This window comes from Melanostigma gelatinosum, assembly GCF_949748355.1.
Source record: "Melanostigma gelatinosum genome assembly, chromosome: 7".
Classification (NCBI taxonomy): Eukaryota; Metazoa; Chordata; class Actinopteri; order Perciformes; family Zoarcidae; genus Melanostigma; species Melanostigma gelatinosum.
In genome coordinates this window covers 9,213,431-9,228,234 of record NC_136640.1, presented here as the reverse complement: position 1 = coordinate 9,228,234, position 14,804 = coordinate 9,213,431, and the positions used below count along the sequence as shown (strand labels likewise).

At 40.4% G+C, this 14,804-nt stretch overlaps 1 protein-coding gene across 1 annotated transcript in view; it reads left to right on the top strand.

Moving 5' to 3' along the window:
• The window catches only part of pde2a (phosphodiesterase 2A), a gene marked incomplete at its 5' end in the record, with an annotated part of 130,819 nt that extends 116,407 nt beyond the window's left edge, over positions 1-14,412 (top strand). Inside the window, 18 exons of the mRNA XM_079271566.1 lie at positions 821-932; positions 1,050-1,089; positions 1,580-1,643; positions 1,903-1,984; positions 2,361-2,535; positions 3,575-3,687; positions 5,111-5,188; positions 5,297-5,419; positions 5,530-5,600; positions 6,122-6,244; positions 6,343-6,430; positions 7,451-7,498; positions 8,062-8,136; positions 8,249-8,348; positions 9,156-9,268; positions 10,343-10,381; positions 10,567-10,673; positions 10,939-14,412. Of these exons, the coding sequence (XP_079127692.1) occupies positions 821-932; positions 1,050-1,089; positions 1,580-1,643; positions 1,903-1,984; positions 2,361-2,535; positions 3,575-3,687; positions 5,111-5,188; positions 5,297-5,419; positions 5,530-5,600; positions 6,122-6,244; positions 6,343-6,430; positions 7,451-7,498; positions 8,062-8,136; positions 8,249-8,348; positions 9,156-9,268; positions 10,343-10,381; positions 10,567-10,673; positions 10,939-11,173 (1,786 nt within the window). The 3' untranslated portion in view covers positions 11,174-14,412. The remainder of the gene's footprint in view (positions 1-820; positions 933-1,049; positions 1,090-1,579; positions 1,644-1,902; positions 1,985-2,360; positions 2,536-3,574; positions 3,688-5,110; positions 5,189-5,296; positions 5,420-5,529; positions 5,601-6,121; positions 6,245-6,342; positions 6,431-7,450; positions 7,499-8,061; positions 8,137-8,248; positions 8,349-9,155; positions 9,269-10,342; positions 10,382-10,566; positions 10,674-10,938) is intronic.
• Positions 14,413-14,804: the final 392 nt, after the last annotated feature.

Genomic DNA, 14,804 nt, shown 5'->3' with positions numbered 1-14,804 from the left:
AGGGAAATAAAACCCTTCAGCAACACATCACTCAGGACATCAACAGAATAACGTGCCACTGCCCTCTGTAGGCAAAGCGAGAAAACTGCAAGCAATTACCAGCATCACACCGTGGTCACTGCAGATCATTTCATTCATCAGTCTTCATTTGCCTGCTTAATGCTGCCAAGGAGGGTGACACTCACATTCACCACCTGCAGGAAACCAGAGTTTGATTTTGTTTGTTTTTTTCACGTGATTTTAGTCAATAACTCTGCATCGTGCGTCTGTTGTAGGGCTGCAAAATAATCATTATTTTCATTATCAATTAAAAACGATCATTTCCCAATCAACCCATTTATTGTTTGAACTATATAATGCAGTGGTGGAGGACGTCATGAGATCTTTAAATTACTTAGTAAAGTAAAGTGCAAAGTAAAGAGCAGCAAAACTTGTTTTAACTGTCACGAGTAAAAGTACTCGTTATGCAAAATGACTCAAGAGAGACATTTATCATATATGTTTCATTGGCATTTTACTTTTCATGAATATTATAATTTGTAGATGTGTAATTTTAACAGATGTATATACTGTTGTTTAGTTTAATCTATAACAGTGCATAATTCATAAACTGATCATTTGTTACGTATCCAATCTTTTAATTATTTTAGTTTACATTTTCAGTTTACAGTGATATAAAACGCAGCAAATCCTCATTATTGAGAAGCCGGAACCAGAGAATGACCAGTGTGTGTGTGTGTGTGTGTGTGTGTGTGTGTGCGTGTGCGTGTGCGTGTGCGTGCGCGTGCGCGTGTGTGTTATTGTGCCTTGTCCGCTGCAGACACACAGAGGCAGATGAGCATGCAATCCAGCACTGTTTCTGCTACACTTCAACGGTCCTCACTTCAACGTTGGCCTTCCAGAAGGAACAGAAACTCAAAGTGGAGTGCCAGGTATGCTGCACTAGCCCACACACATACTCACTCATACACACACACTCGCACACATATTGCAACACAAATATGCTTGAAGTTAAAGAGCTTTTCTTGACCACTGTTTTTTCCACACAGGCGCTTTTACAAGTGGCCAAGAATCTTTTCACACACTTGGGTAAGTTCTGCCCGTCTGCGAAGAAAGAATGTCGTCGTACAATTTGCGTTAATGGCCGATATTTAAGTGATCACCTAGTGAAACGAATGGCGCACGTAATTGAATGAGTTATTACCAAAAAGGTGATTAAACCCAGGACCATAACCGTAAAATGAGAAGGGCATTAAGCGATGGCGCCACCTCTCTATCGTCTAATTACACTGAGTCATTTAGATTCTAATCCAACAGTCAGCACCAACTGCAGAATAAGTCATCGATGATTCATCGTGATTGCAGGTGCAAAGAATTGATCCGCTGGTCGAGCAAATTGCCCTCTCACTGTACCAAACCGCTGATTATAGAAGCTGTTATCATCTTGTACAGCTAATCCACAGCAACTCTCTGCATAATCTCTGTTTCCGTCTATCTGGGCTTTGCTGTTATTCGTTTAATTTCCTCTGTTTTCCCTTTTGATCCCCCCCCCCCCTCTCTCTCTCTCTAATTCTTTCAGATGATGTGTCAGTGCTGTTACAGGAAATTATAGTGGAGGCCAGGAACCTCAGTGATGCAGAGATGTAAGCCCTCTGATTCATCTTCAAAGGGATGTTTCAATGTGTGTTTGAACTAGTGTGTTCAGTGTGGATGTCTTTATCTCCATTTGAAAAGGCTATCTTGGCAAATTGTTCTTAACCAACTTACCGCTTTTAATTATAGTTGCAAAATGACCTGAGATGAAATGAAATTAAAAGCATCCTAATTGTCTCTGCTTTGCTTCGCTCCCCATCGGCCCTCTAACTCGGTCTGTCTCTCCTTCTCTCTCCTTTCTTTCTCCAGTTGTTCAGTGTTCTTGCTGGATACCTGCAGTCATGAGTTGGTAGCGAAGGTGTTTGACGGAGGCGTGGTTAGTGATGAAGAGGTAGGACACACGAGCATTCAGTTACACACACACACACACACACAGAGACAGACAGATGTATGTGTCTGGAGTCTTTCCTGTGACCTTTTTGAGGAGAGATTTCATGTCTTTATTAGCGAGCTGACAGTAAAGACAGGAAGGAAACGACGGGAGAGAGAAATGGAATGACATTCAACAAAGGTCCCCATCCTGACTAGAATGCAGGACGTTGTAATTACATCAGCGTCATCTCGGTTGCATTCGTTATGCTCTTGCCCCACATATCCTGTCTGACTCTGCTGTCGATTAAAAACAAGTGTAAAAGAATAATAGTGTCTCTAGATTACATAAGCAACTGTGTGTGTGTGTGTGCGTGCGTGCGTGCGTGCGTGTGCAGAAGGAGTTTCGTATTCCAGCAGATCAGGGTATCGCAGGTCACGTGGCGACCACCGGTCAGATCTTGAACATAAAGGACGCCTACTCCCATCCTCTTTTCTACCGCGGTGTGGACGACAGCACCGGCTTCAAGACTCGCAACATCCTCTGCTTCCCCATCAAAGATGAAAACAATGGTAATAGCAGCAATGACTTACACACACACACACACACACACACACACAACACAGAAGTTCATTCAAAATACACAAAACTTTGTTCATAAAGCACCTCTCATGCAGGTTAGTGCGATTCACAGGTGACAGAAATATTAACGAGGGACACAAATTGGAGACTAGATTCGACTCAAAGAATGAAATCGATAAAATACAAAAACAAGAAAACAATAATAAAATATATAAAGATATAGGTCATTTGTAATTAGTCAAGGTGTCAGGTTTAAGGTTATTACACATTCAGCTTTCAGCAAACTGTTTCAGCAGCTCGGAGCGTGAAAGCTTTTTCCTACTGCACTTAAATACAATGTGGAGACATCTGCTATCTGTAAAGACAGGTGACCAGCTGCCCCTGTAGAGTCCAGTAATGTACTGATAATGCAATAGCGAGGCTACCGATAATATAATAACGCACCAGATTTAGTTTCATTGCGCTATTGGTAGTTGCTCCTCCAGTGTCCTGTACAGCACGTACCTACTCTTCCTCTCTCCTTTCAAAAACGAAGCTGTTTCCACACATGTGCTCTCTCAGAATAGCACAAAGAGTTGTTACATCACATCCTTTTCTCCTAAACGTTACAGTGCATAAAGTGCAGATTGAAGAGGCAGCCATCCTCAGCGTGTTCCACACTTAGAAATCGCATTACTTTGATGCTCTTGCTGTATCCAAGCAGAAACACTTTCTGTGATTTGCCTCGATATAGAAAACTGTCAGGTTAAGAGTTTGAATTCAAAATCTTTTTATGTGCAATTCGGTTCACCTTCAGTGTGAAAGTAATTTAAGGTCGCGGCCCTATTTGATTCAACGTCTGTTCTGCACCTCAGACCGGTGCGTTCTGTGCCTCATTTTCCTTCCGTCCTTGACTCACATCTTCCACTCTCTATTTTTCTCTACTTTCCTTCTTCAACTCGTTGCGTCCCTCAATGTCTCACCTTCCTTTTCCTTTCTCCACCTTTACGTCTGTCCTCTTCCACTTTCTTTAAACCCCACATCTTCTAGAGGTGATTGGGGTGGCTGAGTTGGTGAATAAAATGAACGGGCCGTGGTTCAACCGCTTTGACGAGGACCTGGCCACGGCCTTCTCCATCTACTGCGGTATCAGCCTCGCCCATGTAAGTCTCTACCTGCAGAAATAACTGACCCTCTGTAACCGTTTCATTTTCTGACTCTGTGTATTGAACAGCCACAGACGGCTGGTCAGGGACAAGCCATTGAACAGTTTGCGGTGTATTTATTAAATTCTGCCTCAACACCAGTCAAAACACCACTAGTTTATTATACAGAGAGACAAATAAGCCAAGCTACAAACCGAGCATATTAAGCATAAAGTACATAAACTACACAGTTGCTAGATAAACATAATCGGTTGCAAATGAATTAACAGCTTAAACGTCTCACTTTACAATAGAAGATGGCTTCTATCACTTTCTCTTATTATCTGTTAGCAGCAACAATTATGTATAAATAATTCAATCCCTGCAAGTTCCACGCACTGTAATCATTTCTAATTCAGTTTGACTGCATGAGAGGAATGAAATAAAGTTTAGAATATAAGTTAAAGTGTGTCCGTCCTCAGTCTCTACGTAACGTAGATCTCGTTTTACTGCTGTCAGAAAGATCGATCCTGTCTGCAAAATGGGATCCGTTCAGTGGGAGCAAAATGCTCGGTCAAGGCTCGAGGGAAATTTAAAGACATTCAGTCTGTGATCGACCTGAGTGGCTTTTATGGTATTCATAGGCTGTGGATGACTGCTGCAAACCCATTGACACACATTCAGCTGCACTAGTGGATGTAGCTCACCAAGACGATGATGATGAAGACAGGCTGTTGTGTTGTATTGTCAAGGTTTTCCTAGTTGACATTGATTTTAAATCTATCAGAACCTTCAACAACCCAGTGGTGATAATCTCACATTAAATGAGATTATTGGTTGTTTTTTTCATTTGCTGCAAAACTACTTTTTTACAATGTGATGATCCGTCATCGTATTTCTCATCACTGCAGCAACTCTCACCTTTTACAAGAACGTCGTAAAATATTGATTAAAGCAGTCTTGCGATCGATTGAGTAATATGATGGATTTACAGTTGATTTGACGTAATGTACCTGAAGAAAGGCACTGCAATGGAGATGGAGTTCAAGCAGAGACCATAGATTAAGGAAAAGAAGAGCAGCTACAGAAAGTACAGCTGTGGTGATATTTTATGCATCATTTCCGATTCACCGTCATATTAAGGACTTCTTGCAGCGTGTGACCTTTGAAGGACTGCAAGTCATTGGAAGTTTATCTCTAGACTGTAAAGATATTTGATTGGAAAAATAATTGCAGCTCGTTAATCATTTAAACAGGACAACATGCATTATGTATCAATGCTCACTGTGTATCATGGTGTAGGCTACAGTATGCTGTGGGTTGGGACAAAAATGGGTTCAGCAGGATGATCAGTAATAAGCAGACGATATTGTTGCAAATTATTTATCCCGAAATAAATAAACTGTGTGATGTTACTATAATATGATGTTTGTTTCTCTAGTCTCTGCTCTACAAGAGAGTCCATGAAGCTCAGTTCAGGTCCCACCTGGCCAATGAGATGATGATGTACCATATGAAGGTAACATCACATTTGCACATCTCGCTCACTCTCGCACTCGGACGCATTGTATTTACTGACACTGTCCGTATTATTTACTCAATATGATTCAGTATGTGTATGTTGCAGGTGTCAGAGGAAGAGGTGACGAAGATGCTGGTAATGGGGGTTGAACCCGTGATGGAGATCCACCCCTGCTTTGCCGAATTCACGTACACGCCTCGCTCCCTACCCGACGACAACACGCCGTTGGTAAGAGACAAGTGAGAACGAGAGAGACTGAGGGGGATTCGAGACACAAGGTGGAGGACGCCAAACAGGAAAACAAAAAATGTAACTGATCCTGTTGTGTGTGTCTGCAGTGCATCCTCAGCATGTTTGAAGACATGGGTTTCATCAACACATACAAGATTGACGTGAATACTCTCGCCAGGTCTGACAAATCCATCAATTCATGTACTGAATATAAGAGCCTGTGTGTATGAATGTGTCCTCCAGTTACTTTAAGTCGTCTGCGTTGATGAATAGTTTCTGATTTGCTGTTCATTTTTCACTCTTCCTTACCTGCGATGTAATTATTTTATCACTCTGTCGAGTCCTTTACCGTGATCACATTCTTGGCAGCTGCTTTATCGTGCGTTGGAGTAAATGGCTCTAGTAACAAAACTGACAAGATATTGGTCTGAATTGATTAGTAGAGCGGGAAGGTTAATTGAGTTTGTCAAATTAAGCTTGTGGATGGGCAGGTTGGTCGGGACAATTTCTGGTGCTACTTCTTCAGCATTGCAAGAAAGAAACAAGAGCAAACCGCTGCATAGCTTATAAAGAAATAACTCAATTATATACGCTGCTTATAGCATGTAATCAAGTGATTTTCCATCACTTGATTACATGCTATAAGCAGCGTCCGTTGCATGCTGTGTTGTAGATGATAATCAAACTGTTTGGTGGCAGGTTCTGTCTGATGGTGAAGAAAGGCTACAGGGACCCTCCCTACCACAACTGGATGCACGCCTTCTCTGTCTCACACTTCTGCTACCTGCTCTACAAAAACCTAGGGCTGTCCAACTACCTCGAGTACGTATATAACACTCATCCCTCCAGGGGCACAAGTAGCCATACGTTTAGTTGTTTCTAACCTTTAGTTGTTTCCTCCTTCTTTCCTCTCTTTTTAGGGATATAGAGATTCTAGCTCTCTTTGTCTCCTGTATGTGCCATGACCTGGACCACCGTGGCACCAACAATTCTTTCCAAGTTGTCTCAGTAAGAGCACAAATTATGTTTATTTTTCTGCTTCATTTGTTTTCTTATTTAGCCTTTATTTATACAGGATAGTCCTATCGAGATTTAAAATCTCTTGTCCAATGGACAAGCTGGCCAAAACAGCAAAAAGTTAAAAAAACAACAACAACAAAAATTCAGACTGAACAGTAACAGACTCAAAACAAACCGCAAATTGCATCAACCAATTAATTAGCAGTGTCATTTCGTAACATGTACGTTCAGTGTTCAAATAGTCCTGAATCCTGTTTTTATAATCTTTCATTCTCATAAAAGAATTTAGTTCAAAGTGTCTCTGTAACTCACACCAAGATGAAGGTGCAAAAACATTTAAATCACTTTCACCATAAACGATGCGGGCTCGAGGAATTGTCCGCGTGTTTTAGGCGTCAGAAAAGAACAGCGATAATTAGATGGATAATAGTTTGTGCCTTACAAGGAAAAATTTACCAATACTCCATTCTACGGTTGTATAAGGAGGACAAACCAACTTTCTCATTCAAACTGCAATGGTGTGTACGGAAACCTGAATCATGGACAAATAGTAAAGCAGCATAATATACTGAATTTAACATTTTCAAAAAAGACTGATTCACTATTAGAGAGAATAAACCTCCAGAATAGAGTGTAGTAGAGCAGCACTGCATCTGCACTTTAAAAAGCAGACTGTAAACTGACTTTTAGATGCTCCGGATGGAGAATATCAGTAAAAGCTCATCGTGATATCAGAGTCTGTGTTTCTCCCCATCTGTGAATTTGCCCCAGTGAGACACTAGATGTCATTTTGATTAGAAGCATGTTCCTCTGCTCCACTATAATCATCTATAATCACTATAACCCTCCAGCACCTAAATGACGCGCACTCCAACTCTCGTTATGCAACAAAGGTCATAACGAGTACAGTTCAAGAGAAGGGTTTTACTGGAGGATAATGTTTCATTTGAATCAATATAATGCGCACTTAATAAGGATTGTGTTTCATTTGTCTGTTTCTATTTTCAGCAATCTGTGCTGGCTGCGCTGTACAGCTCAGAGGGATCTGTGATGGAGGTAAACTAGCAACCAGTTACATCACATCACAGGGACAGGAAATCTATCATAGCCATAACAACACGAGGGATCTGTGCCTATAGTGATATTCATTACATGTACACCCTCCACTGTAGTTCCGTTTAGTTCTGCCATCAGTAATACTGTTGAATTATTATCCCTGAGGCCATAATTAAAGGTTGTTTTGTACTGGATTTTGTTGTTTCTATTTTTGCATCCCCTCTGAATACTATGTAGTCCCCACCCCCACTAAATATGGCATCAATGAGTGCATTATAATTTGCAGCATGTCGAATTTAACTTTTGCAGACTGAAAAATATAATTTTCCTATATGCATTTGTTCCTTCCTTGTCGGTGATCTTCATTACGTGTGATCTACCAATGTTGTTTTTTTACTGGTACGACACCTAGTGGCCAAATTCAAACTTAGATTCCTTCGCAGCAGTGATGAGGCACTGGGACACATATGAATTGGCTTTGCTTGTTACATTACGACATGACTCAGCATTCCTGTAGAAGCTGCATTTTCAAATGCCGTTATGCTTTTTATTTGCCACGACAGAGACATCACTTTGCCCAGGCCATCGCCATTCTGAACACTCACGGCTGCAACATCTTCGATAAGTTCAACAGGAAGGTGAGATATAGAAAGACATTCACACAGTACACATTGTCTCTCACTTTTCATTTCCATTTACTTCATTCTGCTTTCCCCCCCCCAAAAAAAACATCTTTCATGTTCTTGTTAGGACTACACGCGCATGCTGGATTTGATTAGAGACGTCATTCTGGCGACAGACCTGGCTCACCACCTCCGCATTTTCAAGGACTTGCAGAAGATGGCTGATGGTACGTATGCAACAGTAGTTCAGTATGCACAGCCACAGCTCTACTTTTGCTTGAAACTCACGACCCCGAACAGCAGAGGGAGGCTTGGAAAGCATTTTGTAGGTTTGCAGGTAAGTTTCTGTCAATTTCTTTTGGCTAAATAATCACTGACAAATATACAGACTATATACAATATTCCAGCATTCATCATTCTTAGTAATCCTCTTCTTCTATTGAACTCTTAACCCTTTTGAAGAGACAGTTGCTTTTCTCTTTTCTTATATAAAATAATTGGCTGTAACCTACTGCCCAGCGATTTGTTTCGCCTGAATTCAACCAATTATAGGTTATCCTGAGTGGACGTCTCCTCAGTGGAATCAATTGTGTGCTGTACTTTGAGTAATTGAAGGACATTATAAGCTTTTAAATTAGTCAGTGATTGCCTTGCACCACAGAGTGTGTAACTTGTCAATCACGGACAATAATTGTTTGACCAAACACAGAATGGAAAATTTGCAGCGTTAACAATGAATTTTAACATCATTTCTTCTTACACAAACTGCTGGTCCCTGACATACAGCTGTGGCTTCTGATCATCAATATCTACTGTCACATAGTGACAGTCCATTTTGCTTTCAAATGCAATGAGTTTTAAAAAAACGAGAATATTATTCAGTTCAATGTTTTAATCTGAAATTGTACAGTGGTGTGAAGCTGTCAAGAGTCATCAACAGTGGTTTCCCTCAGATCTTCACACTTTTTACTGCCAAAGGAAGTGTGTAATTTCAGCTTAGAACGAGTAATTCGCTCTGCCTGCGTTTGTTTCAGACGGATACAACCGAAAAAACCGTAACCATCGCTCTATGCTCCTGTGCCTGTTGATGACATCGTGTGACCTGTCGGACCAAACCAAGGGCTGGAAAACCACACGCAAGATTGCTGTCAGTTCACAGTCGACACCAATATCTATACTTTACAGTGTAACTGTACATATGTAGCCACACATTTAACTAAGTGTGTTTAGTTTTAAGTTGGGGAATAATGAACAATGTATGAATCGGCACACATGGTCTTAACGGCCTTGTTTGGGGTTTGTGCTACACCCTTTGACTAGTATACTGTGTACAAGCATGTAAGTATGTCTCAGTATTGCAGTCCAATTACCCTAGTAATGTAAGGAATTATTAATATTTATAATGAGTAATTAGTGTAGCACACATTGCACACTGCATTTAAAAACAGATTTGGTATGGGGTAGTGAAAGGACCTCAGTTTCAGACAGTTTGTAAACTGTCTCTAGTTGACATGCAGGAGCAAGACGTTTCTCCAGAGTGTTGTAGCAACTTTTCAGCAATGCAAAAAAGATGATGTGATTCTTGTCTGATACAGTTGGAAACAACCTCTCAATCTATATTATATTATCTTCTATTCTGTGAAACTGCAATGCATTTTAGGATTATGTTTAATCTTGGTTTGCCCCCTTTTCAGCACCAACCCCCTGACCCTTGTCCAAAATCTTACACCCTAAATCTCCAAACACCTACAGCAAATGCACTGTAATCCTTTCTCCCAAATCACAAAAACACATTTCTGTGTAATACATGGCCTGGCTTATATTATTTATAATAATTATTTTCTCACTCGTCAAAAAATGCTGGAGGATTAATGGCAAAACAGCAATCACATCAAATACTGAAATGTCATAAAGGAGAATGACGTTTATCTTAGATTGCATCATTCTTGTGATTCAGCATTGTCAAATTACAGTAATATTTGCAAATATGAGAAACTAAAAACACAGACAGGTTGGCATCAGATATGGAATTATGGTATTAGATAGTAGATTGTAACATTACATTTTTACATTTCTTAAATGAAAATCCAAAGATCTGAACTGACAGTTGGTTTGTCCAAAAAATATGCCATAAATGAATCTTTCAAATTGTATTTTAAGTGTCACTGTGGATAAGAAACCATACGAGCAATAACAGGTGTCTGTCTGTTTGTGTCCACAGGAGCTGATTTATAAAGAGTTCTTCTCTCAAGGAGATCTGGTATGTGTCCGTGTTCACTGGCTGTTCAATGGCATCCGAAACTATTTAAGTGGCTGAAGTGTGTGTGTGTGTGTGTGTGTGTGTGTGTGGTGTGTGTGTGCGTGTGTGTGCGTGTGTGTGTGTGTGTCATTTTACACAATAGAGTGCTCATTACTCATGTCTGTCTGTATTGTGTGTTTGTGCAGGAAAAAGCCATGGGGAACAGACCCAGTGAGATGATGGACAGAGAGAAAGCGTACATCCCCGAACTACAGATAAGCTTCATGGAACATATCGCCATGCCCATTTACAAGTGCGTAAAAAAGAGCTGAAACATTACACCCTCCCTACCCTGACCCCTTTGATCAAATGTCACTTTGTCTTCGGGTCAATACCAACCTCGGCCCACACATTGCAAGTGTTGAACACAGGGAGAGAGTTGAACATTTTCAAGGAATCTCATTTAAGGGTGCTCTAATCAATATGTTTCATATCAACAATGGCTCAAATGACTAATGCCTTAACTTGACAAAGTATCACAATCACTTCTAACTCACCACTGCCGTCTGTCCTTTCAGGCTCTTATCTGAGCTGATACCTGGGGCCACTGAGCTGTACGAGAGAGTGGCGGCAAATCGGGAGCAGTGGACGAAAGTGTCCCACAAGTTCTCCATCCGTGGTTTGCCCAGCAACAACAGCCTAGACTTCCTGGACCAGGAGTATGAGCTGCTGCAGTCCCAGGGCGCTTTCGGGAGCGACGACCACTGCCTCAATGGCTGCCTTGAAGATGCAGAAGGAGGTAGCGGTCAGTGACATCAGCGGGCTGCTGGCGGTTTCTTGAAGTTTTCCGTGGTCCAATAAGAGGTCGATGATACCTTTTTAGCGACCTAAGAGGGAGGGATCTCTCTGCTGTCAATCACCTAGATGCTTAGCAGGCCATGCAGAAGGGACAGGACAAAGTTTCAAACTAACTGAATCCGACAAGGGATTTGAAAACGAGTGGATCCATCTGAGCCGGTTCAGTGATTAGATGCCACATGTTGCTTGTGTCTCCAGTTCAGGAAAGCAGAAGGTAGTGACTTTGATCTTTTTCAGCAGCTATACTGGGAAAAAAACGTTTTTAACCACAAGTTACAAGTTCATTCATACAGTACTGATCCTGATTACGATTGTAAAAACACACACACACACACACAAATGTACATGCACATACTGTTTAGACACACAACAGAGAGAGGAAAAAAACAATTCTTATGGGAAAAAGACTACTTCAACTTCATGTAACAGTGAGATAAAGTGCTATTTACTTTCTGTAAAATGTTTCAGAAATGCTTATATTGATTTCAATGGCTCAGCGCTGTCCACACACAAGCAGCTGCCATAGTCCCTCATCTGATGCTTTTGAATGCATGCTATATGGACACCTCACGTATTATTCCTTTTATCTTCGTCGGTGTTGGTTTCTCCACAGCTATGAAATCAATGCGGTCCATTTTTATACCATCGTGACAGATTTTTGTATTTGGCTCTTCAAAAATATATTTAATTAATTCCTCGTTGTACAAGGGAGATTTAGTTTAATTTACTTACACAGCCTTATAATCCTTGTGTGTATTTATTTACTTGTCCTCATTTTTGGGGAAGTTTAAGGGACAAATTGACAATCACTGATCAATTAGTCACAGATCCCTGGCCATAATACCCTGCTCCATGCATAAAACATTAAAAACACACGCCCGGTGCATATAAGCTGCTCGTCGCTGCATCAAGTATGCATCTAAACCTCGAACAAAGGTCGCTCATGACCTAAAACGCACCCCCCAATTTATATTTCTCTGCCATCCTTCCCACTACCTTGCACCGTTATCACTTCCTTTTACTTTTTAGATTTCTGATTTCATCATAAACCACTTTAGATAGAGAGCAACCGAAGCCCTTTAAAAGATCCATCTCATCTGTTCGTGTAAATGTGCCAGAGTAGAGCGTGTTATATGGAGTGTGTCATTGAGTGGAGTGTGTCATTGAGTGTGTCATATGGATCTGCCTTATTGCGCATCTTTGCTGCCTTTCTTAGAGCTTTTAATATATGAAAATTGAAATAAAGAGTCTGTTTAGTACGTATGTTGTATATTTGTTATAGACATAGTTTGAGTATCAATGTGGTGAATGAATGATCACAATGCTCAAAAGATGTATATTTGTGAAATACCTGTGTGAAGACCTCAGATGTCATGTTCACTTCTTTCAATTTTAAGTTATATATATACAACCACCAGTGGATAATAGGCAGACACAACATCTTCTTTTTTGAGTTCTCAATGCACCTGAAAATAGTTTTAAAGAAAGAACTAGAGATGTAGCCATCATAGAAATGACTCAGTCCTGATAGCATCAACAGTTCACTATTGCTGCACCCCAAAGAAAAGGAAAATTAGAGTTAAGTTCTCAGATTGTACCTTGTAAAATAAAGGGGGGGGGGGGGGCATTGGGTGTTGTGTTACAATATGCCATGTTCAGTTTTACTTTATAGGAAACGCTGCAGAGCTGGATAAGGTAACCAAGGAATAGTTACACGAAGAGAAACGTCTGTAATAGTCAGGACTACTGTATGTAGGCTGTGTGGAGGGATGAGAGTGAGTGAACAAATGAGTGGATGGATGAGTGGGTGAGTAGATGAGACAGAGAGAGAGAGGACTGGAGGTATTTGCGATCAGGAGGGGAACGTTCAGTACAACCACTCTTTACAAAGCTGGTGTTGATGATGCAGGCACACACCTCAAGGGATCTTGCTAGAATTTCTTCAGTCGATAATGAAAATATTGCAATCATAGTATTTAAATATACAATTGTTCTTGACAGGGTCTCGTGAGGCTGAGTGCTACCCAAGTAACCTTCCTCCTTGATGAAAAAATGTTTTGATGTTTGTGTTATACCTACATCGGGATACGCATCGGTGATCTGCCTTCGTCTGCTTCATGGACTGATTGTTTTTTACAATACATTTCTTAAAGGGCGTACAGATATGTTTGTAGACTCTCTCTCTCTGTTTCTCAAGCTCTTTCTGTCACATGTGATTTCCCCACTGATATTACTTTTGAACCACTGTTTCATATGTACCTGCCTTTTTCACGTGCAAAATGAAGTGTCTGCCTCTGTTACGTAAATACCTTAACTTATTATTAGGTCTGAGTTTCCAAAGACATTTAAGTGTTAGATCACAATGTTTCCATGGAAAAACAAATTTGAATGGCTGTGACAATTTTCAATCCAAACTGCTTTTGACGGTCCAGACCGAGGACAGTTGTCTATAATGAGTGTGTATCTGTCCCTTTACGTTTCTTTTAGAGAGTCAGGGTTAAACGTGCCAAGCAAACATTTTCTACTTCCTGGCCAAGCTGCAAGGAGAAAAACAGGCATACCTTAAATTAGTTGTGTTCTCTAATGTTGGAGGAAAGTTGAGGGCTGCGTTCGTATAAAACTTTTCTGACACATCATGACTGGTCTGAAATTGCGACTCATTCAGGAAGTATGAATCCAATCTATTTCCCATCGTCACAGAACAGCGGGACCCTAACCTGTGATGTAACATCATTGTAATGAAAGATCACCTGTGACATAATCATTCAAAGTGGCAAAAATATATTTGCTGTAAATATCAAAGTTTTCAAAAACAGAAATGTTACTTGATTGTCATTACTACAATGGGAAGTATTTCAATTCTGTCATGTATTTAAAGTGGTTGCGTCCTCCTTTTTTCATACCATTTTTGAACAACCCCAAGCTTAGACTTTTAGATAGAGGAGATGAAAGAAAACCATATGTGTATTAAGGTTATACATGTGATACTCTACAACAAATAAGAGCCCAAATGAATCTGAAATGTATACATGATGCTTATACTGAGGACTAAATCCTGTCATCTGTTAATTATAATTTTTTTGTTGAGTTCTGAGTGCTGGTGGTCTTGTTCTTCAGATGTAATGAACAAGGACATTATGGATGAAATGTTGAGATCTTTTCTTTCTTTCTTGGAATAAATCTGGTGAAAGGCTTCTTGGTTGCTGTTTCTAAAAGTGCACACAACACACCATATAATGTAGCGTCACCATACTCTGCAGACTGATTTATCACAGTGGCATCTCTGTTGATCCTGTTGGCCTATCTCACATGCTGATACTGTATAAGCATGGACAGATTAACACACTGAGGGCCCTGGGGCAAAAACCTACTACACTCCACTACTCACTCCTCCGTACAGCAAACAGCAAAAATCTCCTCTCCACATTCTGCATGTAGCACATGCGTATGTAGTCATGCACCCATTGTAATTTGCCAATAATATAATATATTAAGCCAAATAACTGATGTTACAAACAGAATTGTGTTTGGGAATATGCATCATTTAATAATTTGACATGGGTCCTTTAATGGGGCTTTAAACTGA